At 40.0% G+C, this 17704-nt stretch overlaps 1 protein-coding gene across 5 annotated transcripts in view; it reads left to right on the plus strand.

The window, feature by feature from the left end:
* The window catches only part of Eip75B (Ecdysone-induced protein 75B), a 32772-nt gene that overhangs the window by 10764 nt on the left and 4304 nt on the right, over positions 1-17704 (plus strand). The window contains exons 1-3 of one of the 5 annotated variants that reach the window (XM_008199622.3): positions 801-1054; positions 12610-12698; positions 16178-16322. In XM_008199622.3, coding sequence (XP_008197844.2) covers positions 928-1054; positions 12610-12698; positions 16178-16322 — 361 coding nt within the window. In that variant the 5' untranslated portion in view covers positions 801-927. 5 annotated transcript variants of the gene reach the window in all.

Consider the following 17704-nt stretch of genomic DNA (forward strand, 5'->3'; position numbering starts at 1 on the left):
TTATCGAATAATAAATATGTATTAAGATTTCGTGGCATTCGTACTACGAAATTCACAGTTATTCGAGTTATTGCAGGTTCGACTTGTCAAAGTTCGACTGTATATCAAATACGTTAATGCTTGATTTTTCATACAGAAAAATAAAAAATTACTTTCACGTATTTTTAATTACGTTTATTCTCGCGTTTATTGCATTAACGTATTACATTTATTTCGCCGAAAATAAAGCGAAAAATTACAAAAGTAGAGCAATTTTTGCATTTATTGGACGTTTAAGAACCTTTTTGAGACTTTCTCAAATTTCGCAGTTAAAACATCGGGTCTTTTCGAGTGTTTTTGAAGCAACAACTCAGGTTTTCGCGCCAGATTTTCAATTATATTATGGAATTATAATCATTATTATCATCTATCGTTATTATAGTTAATAGTAGTTTTTTACGCTTTGCGGAACTTGGCGGCAAAAAAGGGCGCAACCGTGGGACGTGCTAATTAATTATTGCCAGAATCTTTCAAAGTTTTACGTAACAGTGAAGTGACACAAACAACGTACTTCTTTGTCATGTAACTTTCTTTGCATCACAAATGAGCCTTTGGCTAGAAATGCGAAAAATGCACAAGCACGTCTGTAAAAACGCCGTAAACGTGGTCAAAAGGCGAAAGTTCGTTACAATTTGCGATTCTTTTCTTGTAACAAAACCAGGAGAAGAACACAGAACCGGTGAGTTGACAACAGAGAGTGCGCTGACCGGCGTCAGCAAGCGAAATCAGTTAGTGGGTCAACACCAGCAAGAAGTTCTGGCTGGCGCTCACAGAAACACTCTCGCTATTCAGTTGCGCGAAGTCAGCAGCGTCGCGACAGCTTTTCCAGTTCGCTAAAATTTTCATGACTGTGAACAATTTGTGGCTATGCAAAAGTGATTCGCCAAAATGACCGTCAACGACTTCAAAGAGACCACCTGTGCCACCGCCGGCCACGAAGACATGGACGCCGACGCCCTCATCCAGCCCCCGCAGGCCGCCGACAGCGAGAACCTCCTGGGCCGCGTGCTCGCAGGTATGGGCCCCATTTCGGCTCCGATTGACATTTCGCACGTAACTAACCTATCTTTATCGGTATAATTAGCAGCGATCGGGGCGTTTGCCAAAATAGTCGCTGCAACCTTTCTTTGTACACCGTACCCCATTATCTGGTGTAAAATTGAAAAAAGTGTGAGTAAGTTGCACTCACCCCTTGGGGTAGCCTCGCGCGGGGTCGTCGGTTCATTTTCACTTTTCGGTCGGTATCTAGGGCAACGGCGCCCCACTCCGAGACTAGTTCATTGCCCCTCGGCCTTCCACCGTCGCCGCTCTCTGTCTCTCGCTGTTGTCGTCCTTGTCTCGAGCACTCACTTTTAATTCCACAAACAGCCCGAGGTTTAAAGATCCGTGTCAGCGATTCGAGCCTCGGCGCAGGGGGCGGCCGTTGCCGGGTGAACCGCAGCCCGCTTACGGCGTGTATCGAGGTCGACGGCGCCCGGCGCCGAGGCTAGTTCGTTCACCTTTCTACGTCGGTCGCTCGAATCTGGGGCAAGATGAAATTAAACTAGAGGTTGAATGCGAAAACAGCACATGTGCCTAGGTTTAGCCAATGAACGTTGCGTTTCGTCCCCTCCCCGCCGACCGAGTGCTAACCTCGAATATGAGAGTTCAACGCTCCGCGACGATAAATAGGTTACCTGAACCCCAACCCAACAAAACACTTTTCCAAACGCTGGCTGTTATGCACTCGGAAAGTGCGCAATGTGTGTCAGGTGTCGCAATTTCGTCAATTCAAGACGACGACGACACGATATTTTAGAGATGGAAGAACGGGGCACCGAAAGTGAAACGATTTGGACGAAATTCGAGCGCTCAGATGCGTACCAAATGGAACTTTCTCCGCACTTTTACTTGTTTGATGCTCCACTTGATCAACAAACGCATCACTTTCATCACTTTCGAAGCGCCGATACTAAGCACCATTAGGTGCACTAACCCCTTTTCGTTTTGGGGCTTAATTATTACGAGACAAGTAGTGCAATAAACATTTCGCAACTTTGAAGGTTTGAACGGAGTAAACGGAATCAGATTCTTCAGGTCATTTTTACAACTGATTTGGAAAACACATTAATATTAATGTAATTGTTACGTCCGAAATTGAATCATGCGTCCAACTCTTAAGTACGGTTTTACCAATGATGTAATTATTCAGTCATAAAATGTAACTTCGGTTTCATTGATTTTATTGAACTTTACTCTTAAATTTTATTTTTGTCTTCCTACACTTACCTATTTGAATTTTAACACAGGAGGCGTTAATTTAGTATTTTCGAAAATAGCATTTTCTCCCAGTTCGTTGATGCTCAAAAATGGTTGTTCATCAAGTCACCTATGAAATTTGAACGTAACTGTGCCGCTTAATTTAAATTGTGATTCACAATTTTTTAGACAATCGATCAAAATTTTAGTGTTTTGCTCATTTTGTTCGATTAGTTTTCATTAAAACGTTAAAAGGCAATTGTGTTCATTATGTCTGTTATTCTGTGTAGGTAGCAGACAAGCAGTTTCCTTGTTCTAATTCAATCAAAGTATATAAATAAATCTGTCAATTAAAAAAAAGGTTATAATAAGCAAACACGTATAGTAACATTGTTCAGCTTTTTTAAATTAGGAAATATTTTCCGGATTTAAGGCGAAATGGGTCACTGAATAATTTGATTTTTTATCTATTGTAACTTGACCATCGCTAGCGCTTATTGATTACTGAAAACAATAAATTAACACATAATAAACAGAAAGTTTTAAACTTTCGTTTTTTGCCGAATCTACGAGTTTTTACGTAATTAAAAAATAAAGATTTTTGGATTTTTTGTTTGTGAGTTCTGCACAATTTTTAATTTTTTTTAAGAAAATAATCGAGGGATGTAATTCCAAAGTGTACAAGCGTCAGATTTATTAACTTTTCAGGGAACAAAAACAATCTAAGGTCTTTTATAAATTTTTTTTAATTGATTTGATGAGTTGATGACTTGATAAGTGAGAAATAATAAATTTCCTATAGATAGACGCAAACTAAAAATATTTATTAATAATACGAATGCTGTCGGGTCAGGTCAGGTCAGGTTTTCGCATGAGTGTTATTCAAAAAATTTTTTGTTAGAACAAAACGTGTTATTTTTAAATTATTTTTTTTAATTAGGTTTTTTAAAATTTATTTTAAATTTAAACATGTTTTAAATTGCTATGGGAAGTGTGTTTTTAAAATAGTGAAAACACGTTGATATGGGAGACGTGTTTTAAAATTGTGTTTATAATCTAGGATTCAGATATTAAAAACAAGGTTTAAAATGTTACCAATAAAAAAAATTAAAGAAGTAGTAGCATGATACTATTTGGTAAAATAACAATATTTATAAACTTTTCTGGGAAAAAAATTCTCTTTAAAATTTACTACATCTTGTTATCAATATTGGCATTATTGCCGATATGTACCTACTTAAAATTTATATGATGACGAATTAAAAACAAAAACTTTTCTGGGCATCCATCAACTGTTTTAGAAATTTGATTATTTCAATATCTCCCGACAATGAATCCGGAAAACAGAGTATGTTTTTTATTATACGCTTTCATAAGTCAGTTTCAAGTTAAATGATTTTTTTTCAATCCTCGGTTTTCTAAAAACATCACTTTTCACAAACATTTCCACTTTCATGCCAGTTCTTCACTAATTTTTGTAAATTTCGTACACTAGGTTTATTTTGGTTAACTAATCCAGAATTTATTTTTTTCTTTTAATATTAAATAAAGAAGTAATGTAGACGCTATTGAAAACGAATACAACTTTATCCACTTCTGAGGTCTGAATCAGTATTAGTTTTTAACATGTACCCCTTTTTGTAGTTTTCCGAATTTTCTGACGGTTTGTTATAAATAATAATAATAACAACACTTGTGCGTATATGTAGCATCTTGCTGTCCGCTTAAAGGAGAGATTTTGTTTCCAATGATCTGAATTGCATTGTTTGCGTCTGTTTATAGGGACATCTTAAAAGAAAAAAGTACGATTTTATAAAATAGGTTAGCTCAAATCGAAGCTAACAAAAATATCCATTTGCCAAAGGGGTCCACTTATAGGTGGTGTCCGTTAAGAGAGATTTCATTGTATGCTTACCATTTTAATTTTTTATTTTTTAAATAATTAATTGAATCAAAATTGGCTTTTATCTTTTTTTAATAAAAAACGATAAAAACATGTAGTACTAGTTAATTAAAAAAAACTTTATCTTTTTGATAATTTTAATTCAGATCTAGAATAACTACGTAGCAGGATAAAAATAGACAGTTTACACTTCAGTACAGTGGGACTTTGATAACTCGAGCTCTGATAATATGATCCATGAATTTCCAATAATTTGAATTGAACAATAAGGTAACTTAACTTCACACTTACTGCATTTAGTAATTAGTAATAATTACATATAACTTTTCTTACATCATTCCGTACGTTCTTTTCTTAATTCGAGGAGGTCTTGGTCACATTCAGCATTCAACTCAGATAATTGAGGCTTCACTGTATAAAAAATCATAATCGCGACTGACCTATTTTAGAATAAATCAAAATCATCAAGATTCCTTCTCATTTTGCAGTAGTTACATTTTTGTTTAATGAAAATAAAACATAAAGAACAGCGGTGTTTGGATTTACAGGCTTGGTCTGCTTCTGCTTAATTAATACAGTGCGTTCAAAAAGTCTTCAGATCAACTCTTGCTGTGAAATTTTGAACGTATGTTGATTTCTTACGATTACCACATACAGTTGAATAAAACGATAATCCATCAAAGACAATAAAAAACTGTCAATCTAAATTCCACAGCAAGAGTTGATCTGAACACTTTTTGAACGCACTGTATAATCAAAAATCACAACTAAATGTTAGGATTATCACAGCAAGTTAGTGTCACATAATAATTTAAATTTCTTCTTAAAAAGTTTTACTTTCGTTGTGCTGGAGAAAGCGCCTGTAAAAAGCACATAACGTGTCATAATAATTGTCGCTTTTAGTGTCAAGTTGGGTCAATTTTCTTTTGCTAAGCCTCGTCTTTTGTCGAAAGATGTGAAAAGAAGTTGTTGTAAGCGCTCCATGGTCTCTGCGAGCCGTAATATATTTGTATAAATGTGTAGATACGTTGTTGGCGACCTCAAAACCAAGAGGCAATGCCCTAGTCTCTGTCGTGGAACGCGTTGACCTCGATAAAAGTGGCATTCGCGATCTTTCTGAGCACCCGCGGTGAGATTACATCGTCGACCCCGAGTGTATAAGGGATCAATGAACTAGTCTCGAATGGGGTACACGATGACCTGAATTTCGAGCCGTAAGACCTCCGTAAACGCGAAACGTGAAACTTGGAAACGAGCGAGGCTAGCTCGCCTGTCCCACATTATTGTAATGTAGTCAAGGTGAATGGCCATCGTCACCCCACAAAAACGACGCTCATGTAATTTTTCCTACGTGGGGAAAACGCACCGAGACTGGTTTTTGTAACAAGATGCTCGAAAAGTGAAAGTTTTGGGAGAAAGTCCGAACACTCTCACTATCGACTCGACTGACTGCATTGCATTACTTTCGATGCACGCCGATGACATAACGCCGCTTTTGAGTTTTCGGGATAAGCAGAGGGGCTCATGGCGAAACGCTCCGCTGCTAATTATGTGATTTTTATTTTGCAATTTGGCCAAAATTAAGCGTGTCAGGTGGCGAAATCATTTTTCAAATTGAAAAAGAAATATTGTGAAAAGGTGAAAGTCGGTGCTGACTCGGCCGTTTGAGTTTTTTCCGGGCGTTTTTGTCGAAAGATGAGGGTCGGTCGTTCACCACGACACCAATATGGGTCACTTGGCTCTTTCGTTTATGCAATTTCCAATGATTTATTGAAAAACCTTGTATCTGGCTCGGTCGTTGCCATTAACTGCCTGCCTACCGACCGTTCAACGATTGCCTCGCTTGTTCCATCAAAAATGAGTTCATTTTGCAAAAAATAGCACTAGATTTTGCCTTCTGACGTAACAAATCGAGAGTGCTACTGCGACCCCGATACTCACAGTTCTATGACCTGCATAGCGGTCATAGAGCTTTATATAGAGTGGTCACTAAGTCGGTACCAATTTCTCTTCTGATTGTACACGACGAGGTGAGGAAAACAGATCACGGTAGAGCGTTAACCTCCACAAATTAGGCAATTCGCTCTCACACGAAAAATTCAAACACACACGAGAGGAATTAGTCGCGCGCTCGCGCTACCTGTTCAAATCTTTGATATGCATGCAAATATTTCGTACGAAGGTGAGTGGATTTAAACGCGAGTCCTAATATTGAGTCCGGTCGTTGACCAAATGATGAAAGTGGGACGCCACAATAGCACCAAGGCCTTCGATGGTTTATTACTTCGCTAGAGGTTAACTCATATTTACAAACAACCCTTTTTACGATTCGTGTTTGCCAAACAACACGTCTTATTGCTGTAATAATAACATCACCATCGCGCCCAAAAACTAGCACAACCGAAATGGTGAAAATTGACTAAAATAATATACCACAGACAACAATGCATCTTAGGACAGAAGATGATCGGTTTGATGAATTATTTTTGTCAATCTTGAAAAATTGAAACACCCCACGAATATCAAAAATATTATTAATTTATTTATTCCAAATCAGTAAAAATGCAGCAATTAAAAAAATCTTCGAGTTCATACAAGAGTGGGAAAAATGCTGAAACAGATAAATTTTAGTTTAAAGGAGGAGCAAATTTTATGTTAGTTTTAGAGTTATTTCTGTATCTCTCTTGAAACCAGAGCTATCCTTTCAAAAATTTGAACAGCAAGAGGGGTCAAATGATACGTCATCTTAAATTTTCGATTTTGAACAATTTGTTGTTACATAATAATTATAAATTGTTTCAGTTTCACTAAAATTTTTCAAATGGTCAATTTGAAATACTCTCGCTTAAATTTTGAAGTTTTTACGTACTGAAGTAACAAAAAAATGAGGCTGAAGGTGGTAAAATTATAATTTTTACCAACTCTTTTACACACAGTTTCTCCTATATGTATTACGTAAATTATTGTTATTACATTTTTTAAATGGTTCATAGTACAGAACAAAGAATTTAACAATCAGAGAGGCCTTTGATAAGACCAGAAAATAGTTGCAAGAAGTTGTTACTACCATTTTATGTAAGTTGGAGGTGGATATTTTGAGCAATAAATTTGTTAAATTAAGATATTTTTTTATAACTACTTTTATTCTCTCGCACAGCAATCTAGGCAAAATTTTCTAACAACTACAATCAGTTTATGGTTTTCCCTCGGATTTTCCATTCGACCTCTCTTACTATTTATTTATTAATTTTTTTTTATTATTTTATTTTGTTATTTTAAAAAGTAGAAACCTTAGCGCAGATAACATTTTTAAGTCAATTTATACCAAAAAACGGTCAGAATTTTAAAAAAGTTGGTTGCAAAGCAGCTTCAAAATGATGTCACTCTATCCCTCTTACTATTTAATTTTTTTAAGGGGCAGCTCTGGGCGCTAGAGGGCGCAGAAATAATTTTGAAATCAATATAAAATTTTGTCCTTCTTTAAACTAAAATTTCTAAACTTGGACGAGATTGGAGATTTTGGGGGGTGCTAATTTAGGTTGGGGCACCCTGTATATTACTCATTGAATCAGTAAACATAGGTAGAATCGAAAATTTTTCGCGACTTTCGTTCCCAGAGTACAGTTTAATATTTTTTGACGCAACGGTACAGTTGATTGTTGTTGAACTTGCCAGCCTACTGGATTACGTGCGGAGCAAAATAACCGTTCGATTGTTTCGTCCATGTGAATGATATTTTAATTCAGAAAAAGACACATCACCCGCAGGAACAAAACAAGTGGTTTTATTTGTCGTGACGTCGGCTCGTACAATGACGGCCATTGGCGTCATACCGAATCACGTGGTCACGTTTGTCTCAACGCGATTCCAAAAATACCCAATTTTTAATCACCCACACAGAATTTCGCAAATGTTTACCATGAATCGCAAAATAAATAATCGGATTTTTTCGGGTAAATATGCAAGAGAGAGATAAGAGCGTGTCTTTGACACGCTTGTGGGTCATTACCCCGCGCCCTATCAGATCGAGATAATCAAAGCTCCAGTCATTTTTCTCGGAGAGATAAGGCCGAAAAGTCCCAACCAACACACACGTGAACCCGCGACCACATTCCACAGGTGTAAATCGGGCTTGCGCGCGTCCCGACGCCCACGTTACCAGACTAACAACCCCGGCGCGACCGCTCCCGACGACTCAGTCCATCTCTGGAAGCAACCCGTGTTGCAAGCCACCCCCTCAAGACGAACATGGCCAACAAACCGCCAAAAATTCAAGTGTTTCCCCCAGGTCAGACGATTCATTTTTTTCTCCTTCATTGTTTTTGTAATTTTTTTCGAGGCGGCTGTGTGAGTTGATTAGAGTTTGTTTGTTTCGTGCTTTATCGGTCATCGACGCCTCGGATCACGACCGTGACACTGAAACTGTTTTCGAATTGGCATGTGAATGCGTCGGCCGCCATCTAGCGGACGCGGACGGCAACCGCAGGTGCGGCAGCGCTGCCGAAAGGTGGCGCTCGCGAGATTTTTCATTGCCCGAATTTTTTCAAATTAGTTTCTTCCATCATTGTATCGATTTAGTTTCGTGTAAAAAAATAGGAATCACGAAATTGTTGCACTGAAATCTGATTTGTCGTAATTACCATTATGAACTATAAAATGTTTGTCCAATGAATAAGGTTTATGACTTGACTTTTTAGAAAAAATATTTTTTGTTAATGTCGTCAGAAGTAAAACGAACTATATATAATTAAAAAATGAGATTAAACACGCTTCGTTCAAAGTCTGTACCGTTCTTGTAAATTGAAAAAGTAAATATATTTTTAGTTGATCTGAATATTGTGCTCCGATTGTCTAATAAAAAATTCCAGTTGTGATAATTTTTAAGATTTGTCTCATGAATGTTTTATCGAAAAATATCACAAATACTCGTATAGCAGAATATGCTACAAGGTTGCCAACCTTACCGTTCACCGAGTGGACAGGTATCAATGAACTCTATACTTTTGTTATGGAACAATGACAATTTCGACTTTTGTTTTTCATAACCAACTTACGCGAAATTAAAACAATGGATAAATAGAAGAAATTGAAATTTTGTATAAATTAACAAGCTGTTTACAATTAATTAATAAAAACTGAGTTATGTGAAATTATAATCGCTCATTAATATTAATCTTGTAATTTTTTGAATCCATAACGTACATTTTATTTTATCAATGGATGAATTACGTGATTGAATAATTAGCAAAATGCCATTTGATGATTTATTATTATTTCTTTCAATAAAACTCGTTAGAAAAGAAACGGAAATTAAATTAGGTAAATTAGAAGAAAGTGTTTTAGAGTTAGATATGCATTTATCAATCGGTGTTGGTATTTTTACGGCAGGAGTTATTGAACTTTATTGAATAATATCGTCAAACGGTTACAGAGGAGATGACACACTGCTTAATGCGAAATTTAAAGAGGTCACTCGAGGTTCGTAACCGCGAATGGGGTCGAACTCGCCGTCTATTTTATAGTGTGACTAACCTCGATTACACGTCGCACTATCATCTACGAATGAAATAAATAGTTGTTGTGATAATGCAGCAAAAGCAACAAAAACAACAACAATAACAAACTGCGCTTTTTTAAATGCATTTTTATTAATTTAAGGGGAAAAAATTTGATGGTTTAGCAAAACCAACAACAACAATAACAAGAAACGTTGCGCCGAGCGAACGCGAAAGTTTTTTTTTGTATGAATTAACCAAATTGATACGCGTCGGATTAAAATGGCATTTAGCGAAAGGTAGTCACCGCGTGGCATAAAATAGTAAAGTAAATAGTGGCTAACTAAACAGGCAGTGGGTTAGTGACCCGCTAAGAGGGCACTGGCTCTGCTCAATTGCCACGCGCACATTACGCAACTCGTTCTCGTTGCTTTTTGTTATTTGCATGTGTATGCACACGGAGTCGATGGTCATTGCACCATCTCTTGGATTTTTAAGATGGCGGCGTCGCGGTGCTCCAGCAAGGGAAAAATGGACGAGTTGCAGTCGGGAGTTCATCGCTCGCTAGGTCGTTGCATCCATGGCATAGACACACACACATACATACATACATACACACAATGGCGGAGCAGATCGCGCCAGATTGCCACTGGAGGTAAACCTAACGGTGCACGAGTTCGATGGACGCACGCCGCAAATGGCAAGTGCATTTACCCTTGCAGATGGTGGCCAAGACAAAAAGGGTTGCGTGCACGCCGCGAACGACTCAATTGAGCAATGGTTCCGAGAAGGCGGGCAACAAACCGATAATGACCCACAAATCACGCGCTTTCGTTCCGGTGTCGTCCGGCGTGGAAATTCGACAACAAAGCCGTGTCACGGTGGCGAGTCGATGCCCTTTTGCCATTATTGTGCGGCCACGAAAATCTCGTTTTCAAGGCGAAACCTAGTCGGTGGGCGCCCGAAGAAGCCATCGTCCAGTTCAATGTCAGTCGGTGGTGGTTTTTTTCCTGGGTCGCCGACTGACCGTGGCCGGAGAGCAGCAGCGATGACGAAAGAGTTTTGTGCTTTGTGGGCCTTCTCTCTCTCGGTTTGATGCGAATTTTTCCGGTCATGACGACGATGACTGCTAAGCAGAACAACTCACTTTTCTGATTGCCATGTTTCTGTACCACTGGGGTAAGTGACTCTGGATGACCTCGGAAAGACGCGAATATTCTCGAACAAAGTCGCGAACGCGTTTTGCTATAGGTCACTGGCCCGGAGCAACCTCTTGCTCAAGAACCACAGGCCAGCGAGAAGAATGGACACCGGACTCATCCTCACCCGAAATTCGATTTTTTTTACACGAAAACAACGCGCTAATGCATATTTATAGGCGAAGCACGTCATAATCGAAAATACAAGAGGTTGTTAACACCTGTGCGGGGCCTTGAACGCCTGATTTAAAAGCATTTTGGTCATTTTGATCGTTGCCAAGGTTAGACGCACACAGGAAAGATTTCTGTTCGATGCACCCTGAAGTAGTTTAGTGACCTTCCCCACCCGGCCTCGGCACATTCTTCTTAAACTCGATGGCCATCGCAAATAATTGCCATAAAAACCATTCCTAACCCTTTCAACGTCACTAACTATATTATTTATTTATTTATGACGAGTTTATTGGACCGAAAACTTACTTTCACGCCGGCCCCTCATAAACCCATAAAAATTCATAGTTCCGCACATTATTGCCCATCATCGTGAGCGGCGTGCCACTTTGGGCGCTTCCTAGAACCACTCAATATCTGGCGCACAAACGCGCCAAATTTGCAATTTTGTTCATGCCCCGAAGGCGCCCGAAAATCTAAAAATTCACACTTGCACACCTGTATTATGTATTTTATAGCGTAAATTTCGCAATTTTAAAAGGGCATACTTAACATGGAAGTAATTTTTAATTTATATTATTCAGCACAAACTGAATGTGCAAAAGTCTGTATGTGATCACACGGTGTGATCACTTGTAATAGTTTTGGCGATGGTCGGTGTGGCGGCGCCGGGCAGGGCCCAGTGGCCCGGGGCCGGCGGGCCCTTGGGCGGCCGAAATCGCGTCCAAGTGAAAGGATTCTATCAGTTTCGATGAAGCGCGCGAGAGTGAGCGCGAACTAGTATGATCGTTGTTCTGAGCACGGCCTTGGCCGCCGAGCTGCACGCTTGTCTGGGTAATTCAGTCAAGGTTCAGGCCATTGAACTTCCTTCCTCGACCGTGAGCCCCTCCACCTCGAGGAGGTGGTGCCGTGGTGGAGCGTCCGACCAATCGGCTCCCACCTGGTGAACGTCGATTGGCCGGCGTCGGCATTGTTGTCAGTGACCTCCAACTTCAAAATACGATGAACCCGCAAGTTCGCGGCTACGTTGCTGCTAAAACGTCCGTTCCCCCGTTTCTTTGGTCGAGAATCGCCCGTCGCCCTTCAGGTAGTACGGACAATATTTACTATACGCAGGAGTCGACGAGGCCCAGTCGGTACCGGGACTTTCACTCTCACCAGTTCTTGGGCAGCTCTTGCAGCTGATGCACCTTCTTGTACGCGAGTGTGATTTTACGTGCTGATGTGGCTGTGCTTTTGAGTTAACTTAACATTGTGCGCTTGAACTGAACCAATATGATTTTATCACCGGATAGCAGTGGACAATTACCGGAATCCACCACGGATAGTAACACCATGGCGAGCCATCGCGAACCCGCGCTTAATTTAGGTACTTTCGCGAAATTTCCTCTGTACATACATACTTTCATTGCATAACGATGCAGTCGATGTGTTATTCTCCTACTTTCACCTTTCTCTCGCACTCACTCGTCCTCATACGTAATATCATGTTGCGACACGAGGAGCGTCGAGAGAGAAAGTCCTGCTTTCATCGAAGCTAAATTTTGGTGTTTCTTTTTTCCAGAATTCGACGGCACCACCGTTTTGTGCCGAGTGTGCGGCGACAAGGCCTCCGGCTTCCACTACGGCGTCCACTCCTGCGAAGGATGCAAGGTAAGGATTGAGGAAAAACCTACAAATCGAACAAAAGGACTCGGTATAATTCCGCGCCAATTATCCTTGAACGCGGCAACAAGGAAATAACCTCGGCCGAAAACCGTGCAAACCAGCCGCAGATTTCACCCCCAAGCGACCCTTCTTTGTGTCGTTACCTGGGCTTTTGTGGCGCAAAAAGAAGGTTGAAGGTCGGTTGTTGTAATGTCAATGTCCGGTGCACGCGCATTCTTGGATCGTTATAAACGCGGCACGACGCGGGGGCCGGGGGCCGACTCCTTGCTTTTAAGTAGGCGATCGACCTTCGCCACCACCGCAAAAAATCAAGGTCCTAATTATCCCAAGCTGTAATTTTGCCGAAAAAATCTCGGTACGTTTCCATTCCGCTCTTCTTCCGCTCCGCCTCGCCGAGGTTTGATGAACTTGGTTGACAGTTCAAGGTTGGACGGTTTCAACCCGCTCAACACCTGCGCTTTTACTTTCTTCTTCCACACGTTTCGGTGGCCAAAAAACAGCGCTTCCGCGACCCAAACGGCAGATGGCGAGCCCTTTTTTACCTGAATTGCGGCGGCGGCGGCGGATTTTTTAACCCTTTTTTTGTGTGATTTTGGCGAAACTGAAGGAAGGTTTTTTCGATATCCGGGCCTTTGTTTGAAACCCTTCGGAGCAGTTGGCCGATGGAATCGCTGGCAAATAGTTGAATGACCGCCGGATTTGAAAAGAACGCAACCTGGCGCTCTCGCGCTGAATTATAGGCTTCGGTAACGGGACCTGGTGGTTTCGCACAAGGTACTTGCCCGATCCATTCACACAAACAAAAATATTATTGCTGCTTAACGCGCAACAAAACGCTAAACAACCTCCATTGCTGAAAAATGAACAATTTGGGTTTTTGTCGAAGCTTCTAGAAACCGAGATTCGGTCGCCGAAAAAATCGAGGTTAACGCCGGTTCGTCCCAAATAGCGAACTCGGATGCATCCATAACATCATACGTAACACTTGGGCCGTTGAACCCGCTCCACCAGGTCCGCGACGCATGCGCCACAACGTCACCGTTATCGCGCGTTCGCCGACTCTGATGCAACTTCCCTCTTCTGCCCCGCTAATTGTTGTAAAGTACGACAACCTAGATTCGCGAACGTTGACCTGTTAGTGAGAGATGTAATTGTAAATATAGTATATGGAACTATTGAGGGAGGCCTTCTCCGAAAAAATTTGTCAAGCAACTCCACCTCCCTCAAATCGTAATAATACCGTAATTGTTTGGATGATACGGTGACGAATGGGAAATTTTGAGGGATTTTTCAGCCTAGTTTCGAGTTCAATGCACCCGAGTGACCTTATATCGTGGGTGATGACTGATTTTTAATGCCGGCTTGGAGTCACTGACCACTACAATATTTTTCGACCTGAGCTTTGTCATACTGCGCCCGGAATAAGGTTATCGCCGCCGGATAATGCGCGACGGAAATGAGGAATAACACAAGAATTCCTAATCAAATTATGACACTTTTTGGAATCAATTCAATAATAGCGCAGCACGCGATAACAATTATTTAAATTGTCGGTAATGTGTTTACGAAACCACTCAATTAATACCTATTTATTATTTTTTCGTGAAGATTAAGCATTTTAAAATTTATTCTATAAAAGTGATTCTCCAAACAATACTGACCTGAAAAAAGTTCTTCTTTTAAAATGGACTTACTGATTTATTATGTGTTTATAAATTCGCGATTTTAAAGTAACAATAAGCTAATAGTTACCATCCTTTCGAAAGGGAAAAATTGAAAGCTTGAATAATTATTATTTAAAACATAGAGGAAGAATCTGGCTTGTATCTGCTTTTGCATAGACAATCTATTGGCTTTACACATATCGTTAATAAATAATTAATAAATTTGTTTAATTAATAATTTTTAAAGAGTATTTTTTTTTCTGATTTCCGTGATGTAACGTAAAATGTAAAAGAAAAATTCAAATATTTAATTCTAGATTTCTGGATCAATAGCTGTGTCTAGCGATCTGTCACTTAGCTAAAAATCAAACTTGTGTGCAATAATTAGTTTAACAGTGATACATTTAAGTGAAACTGAGCGTTTAGAAATTCTTATGTTAGTTAATGCGACAAAAAGCCAAGAAGTCAATGGAAGTTATTTTGACTATCTTTTGTAGCATAAAAATCATGTATTCCGTGTTTAATTTATTTTTATTAAAATGTGTTCTATTTCAGTTAAAAGTGTTATTTTAACAATTATTAATAACTTTTACTTATTTTTGGTCAGTGTTCAAGCGGCGAAGAGCTAACGATAGATAAAAACAACATTTCGAAGGCTAACATAACTTAACATTTTAGTTCGAATGTGTTTTTTTTTAAGTTTTGGTTAAAATAAGGTATGCATTTGTTGCACCATAGAACTCGGAAAAATGCTTTCCTTGAAAATGTTAAATTTAACCATTTTTGCCATTTAAAATAGAGATAAAAATTTGATAAACATCTCAAACGATATAATTTAAATACTCTTAAGCATGTACCAAACTTCACTATGTTTTGATGAATAGTTTTTGAAATATTCATGGTTAATTTCTCGAGCTTTGGCGGTGGGCTAGATAAAAGAATAAATGAGTGGGCGGATTATTTAGGTTTTGTTTTGCGGTAAAGTGTTTAGGGCTGGGCGGTGAAGGGGCAGGTGCTGGGGGTTGGGGCGGCGTCGGAGGTGATTGTCCTCGGGTCGATGGAGTCTTTGTCCGCGGCTGGATGATGGGTTCGTGGCCGTCGGTTCGTTGACTTGGAATTGTAACGTTACATGTTGTTGAGGTAGCGCATGAAGCGGGCCGTCCCCGCGGTGACGTAACAGTGATAGTGTGTGACGTCAGCGAAATATTCTCGAAAGCCAGCCATATTTGGGGCATCGTCGCCGTGGTGTAGGTAAAAAGTCTTTGACCGGAGTCGGTGGTTCAACGAACGAACGCATTTCTCGGTATATTATATATCGAAAACGAGGAGCAATTAGCGGGCGGGCTCGAAAATCGTCGTATCGTTTCGAATGAAAAAAACAATCACTCGAGAAAAATTTGTTTGTTGCGATTTATTCTAGTGAACTCTTTAGCGCGCGAGGCCAGCGACACCGGTGACGAAAGATTCGGCGGCGGTCTCGCTCGCACCCGTCGAACGCTCGCTGGCGAAGAGGGAGAAGGCGAACTCTCACTTTCACGCGGTGAACTGGCCTCGCGAACACTTTGGCGGGTGAACAACCGGCAACTGGGTCAGCTGGTTAAGTGTGGCGAACACTCGGGCTTTGGGCTCAGTGCTCCGTCGAATTTCGCGTCAGGTGGATCGCACGCGTGCACCCCCAGTAATAGTAGTAATAAACAATGGTGGCCGCCTGACATGGCTGTGTTGAACTGTTATACCGAGTCGTTTGCATCGAAAGCGCCCCAGAGTTCGGATAAAACTACAAAGAAACAACGCTTGCAGGGCTTCTTCCGGCGCAGCATCCAGCAGAAGATCCAGTACAGGCCGTGCACCAAGAACCAGCAGTGCTCCATCCTGCGCATCAACAGGAACCGCTGCCAGTACTGCAGGCTGAAAAAGTGCATCGCCGTCGGGATGAGTCGGGACGGTAAGTGTTATAAGCATTACGGTATATAGGTCATCCAGGTCTCGGGGTGAACGACCCGAACCGTTCGCGAATTTGTAACAGCAGCGCCACGAGAAAGTTCACAGCTCCGCTCTGCAAAAGGTGAACGACCCAACAGCACCTCAAACGCGGTTGACAGTATCGACCCCCGCGGTTGTTATTTTTTGAAAGTTACTGCCACTTACTGAAGTCGATAGCTATTGCAACAATTACACAATCCAGCATCCATGTTAAGGCTAGCCACAAACGCGCCCTACCACTCACCTACTCCATTCAATAACCGTCCGATTTTGCACAACCACATTTTGCGAAATTACCAATTTCAGATGAAAATTCACCGAAATTAACTGAGCGTGGATGTCATCGTGTTTACTATACTTGTTTACTTCCTATGACGTGCGATAGAAAGTTTTCGATTTCGTAAGAATTATTAGAAATTGCTAATGGTTTTTGCTGCTGGGAGAAATTTATTATTTGCGGAGAGTGCGAACATTGACTTCGGTGCAACTCTCGTTTTTCTCCAACGACGCAACAAAAACTGGAACTTGCAAAATTTCACAAACTATTTTTCATCCAATCGTTGCGACAACAACAACCAAAAACACAACAGGTGCCAGCTACTGTGTTTTCACAACAAAATCAAAACAGTATTCAAATCTTGGCTCTAACATGGCCATAACAATCCTAACTTTGCAAACCACACATGAAAAATAATCCAGCTTTAAAACAGGGCAGTTTATTTTTACCCATACCTAAATTTTGTACACACATTTTGGGAAAAAAAGATAATATCAAGAAATATTTATTCTGAGTCTAACCCCCTTACAGATGGTTGGATTTGACCTAATAACCTATCATTTTGAGATGCTAGTGTTAAAGGGTGCTCTTGTCATTATTGCATTTCGCGCATTTTTTGAACGATTTCAAAACGCTTTTTAACACAGTCTAAGGACATCAGACGAATAGAGAATTTTAACTGCTTCTCAAGATTTTTGGTTTTTTATCAGTGATATTAGATATAGAAGCGCAATAATCATTGGTTTATTTAGTTTAATATTTTCACAAGGTTGGTAATTTTACTGTTTAACAGAGACTTAAATAATCGTAAAAAAAATCGTCATTTTTCCAAAAATTTTAAAACCGTTTTACAGCACATTCGGTGCGTGATATTATGATATTTTCGTGATTTACGAGTTTTAAGTAGATGTTTAATGTAACAGGTACTCTGTTTCTTTTTTTTAATTTAATTCAATAATAATGTGATAACTGAAGGGGTTATGTACATACAACTAAATTTTACGCAACGCGCTTTCATTTCGAAAAATTGCTTTAGATTTACAATTATGTTGGCAGGAATTTACTAA

Source organism: Tribolium castaneum, chromosome 2, assembly GCF_031307605.1.
Source record: "Tribolium castaneum strain GA2 chromosome 2, icTriCast1.1, whole genome shotgun sequence".
NCBI classification, from domain to species: Eukaryota; Metazoa; Arthropoda; class Insecta; order Coleoptera; family Tenebrionidae; genus Tribolium; species Tribolium castaneum.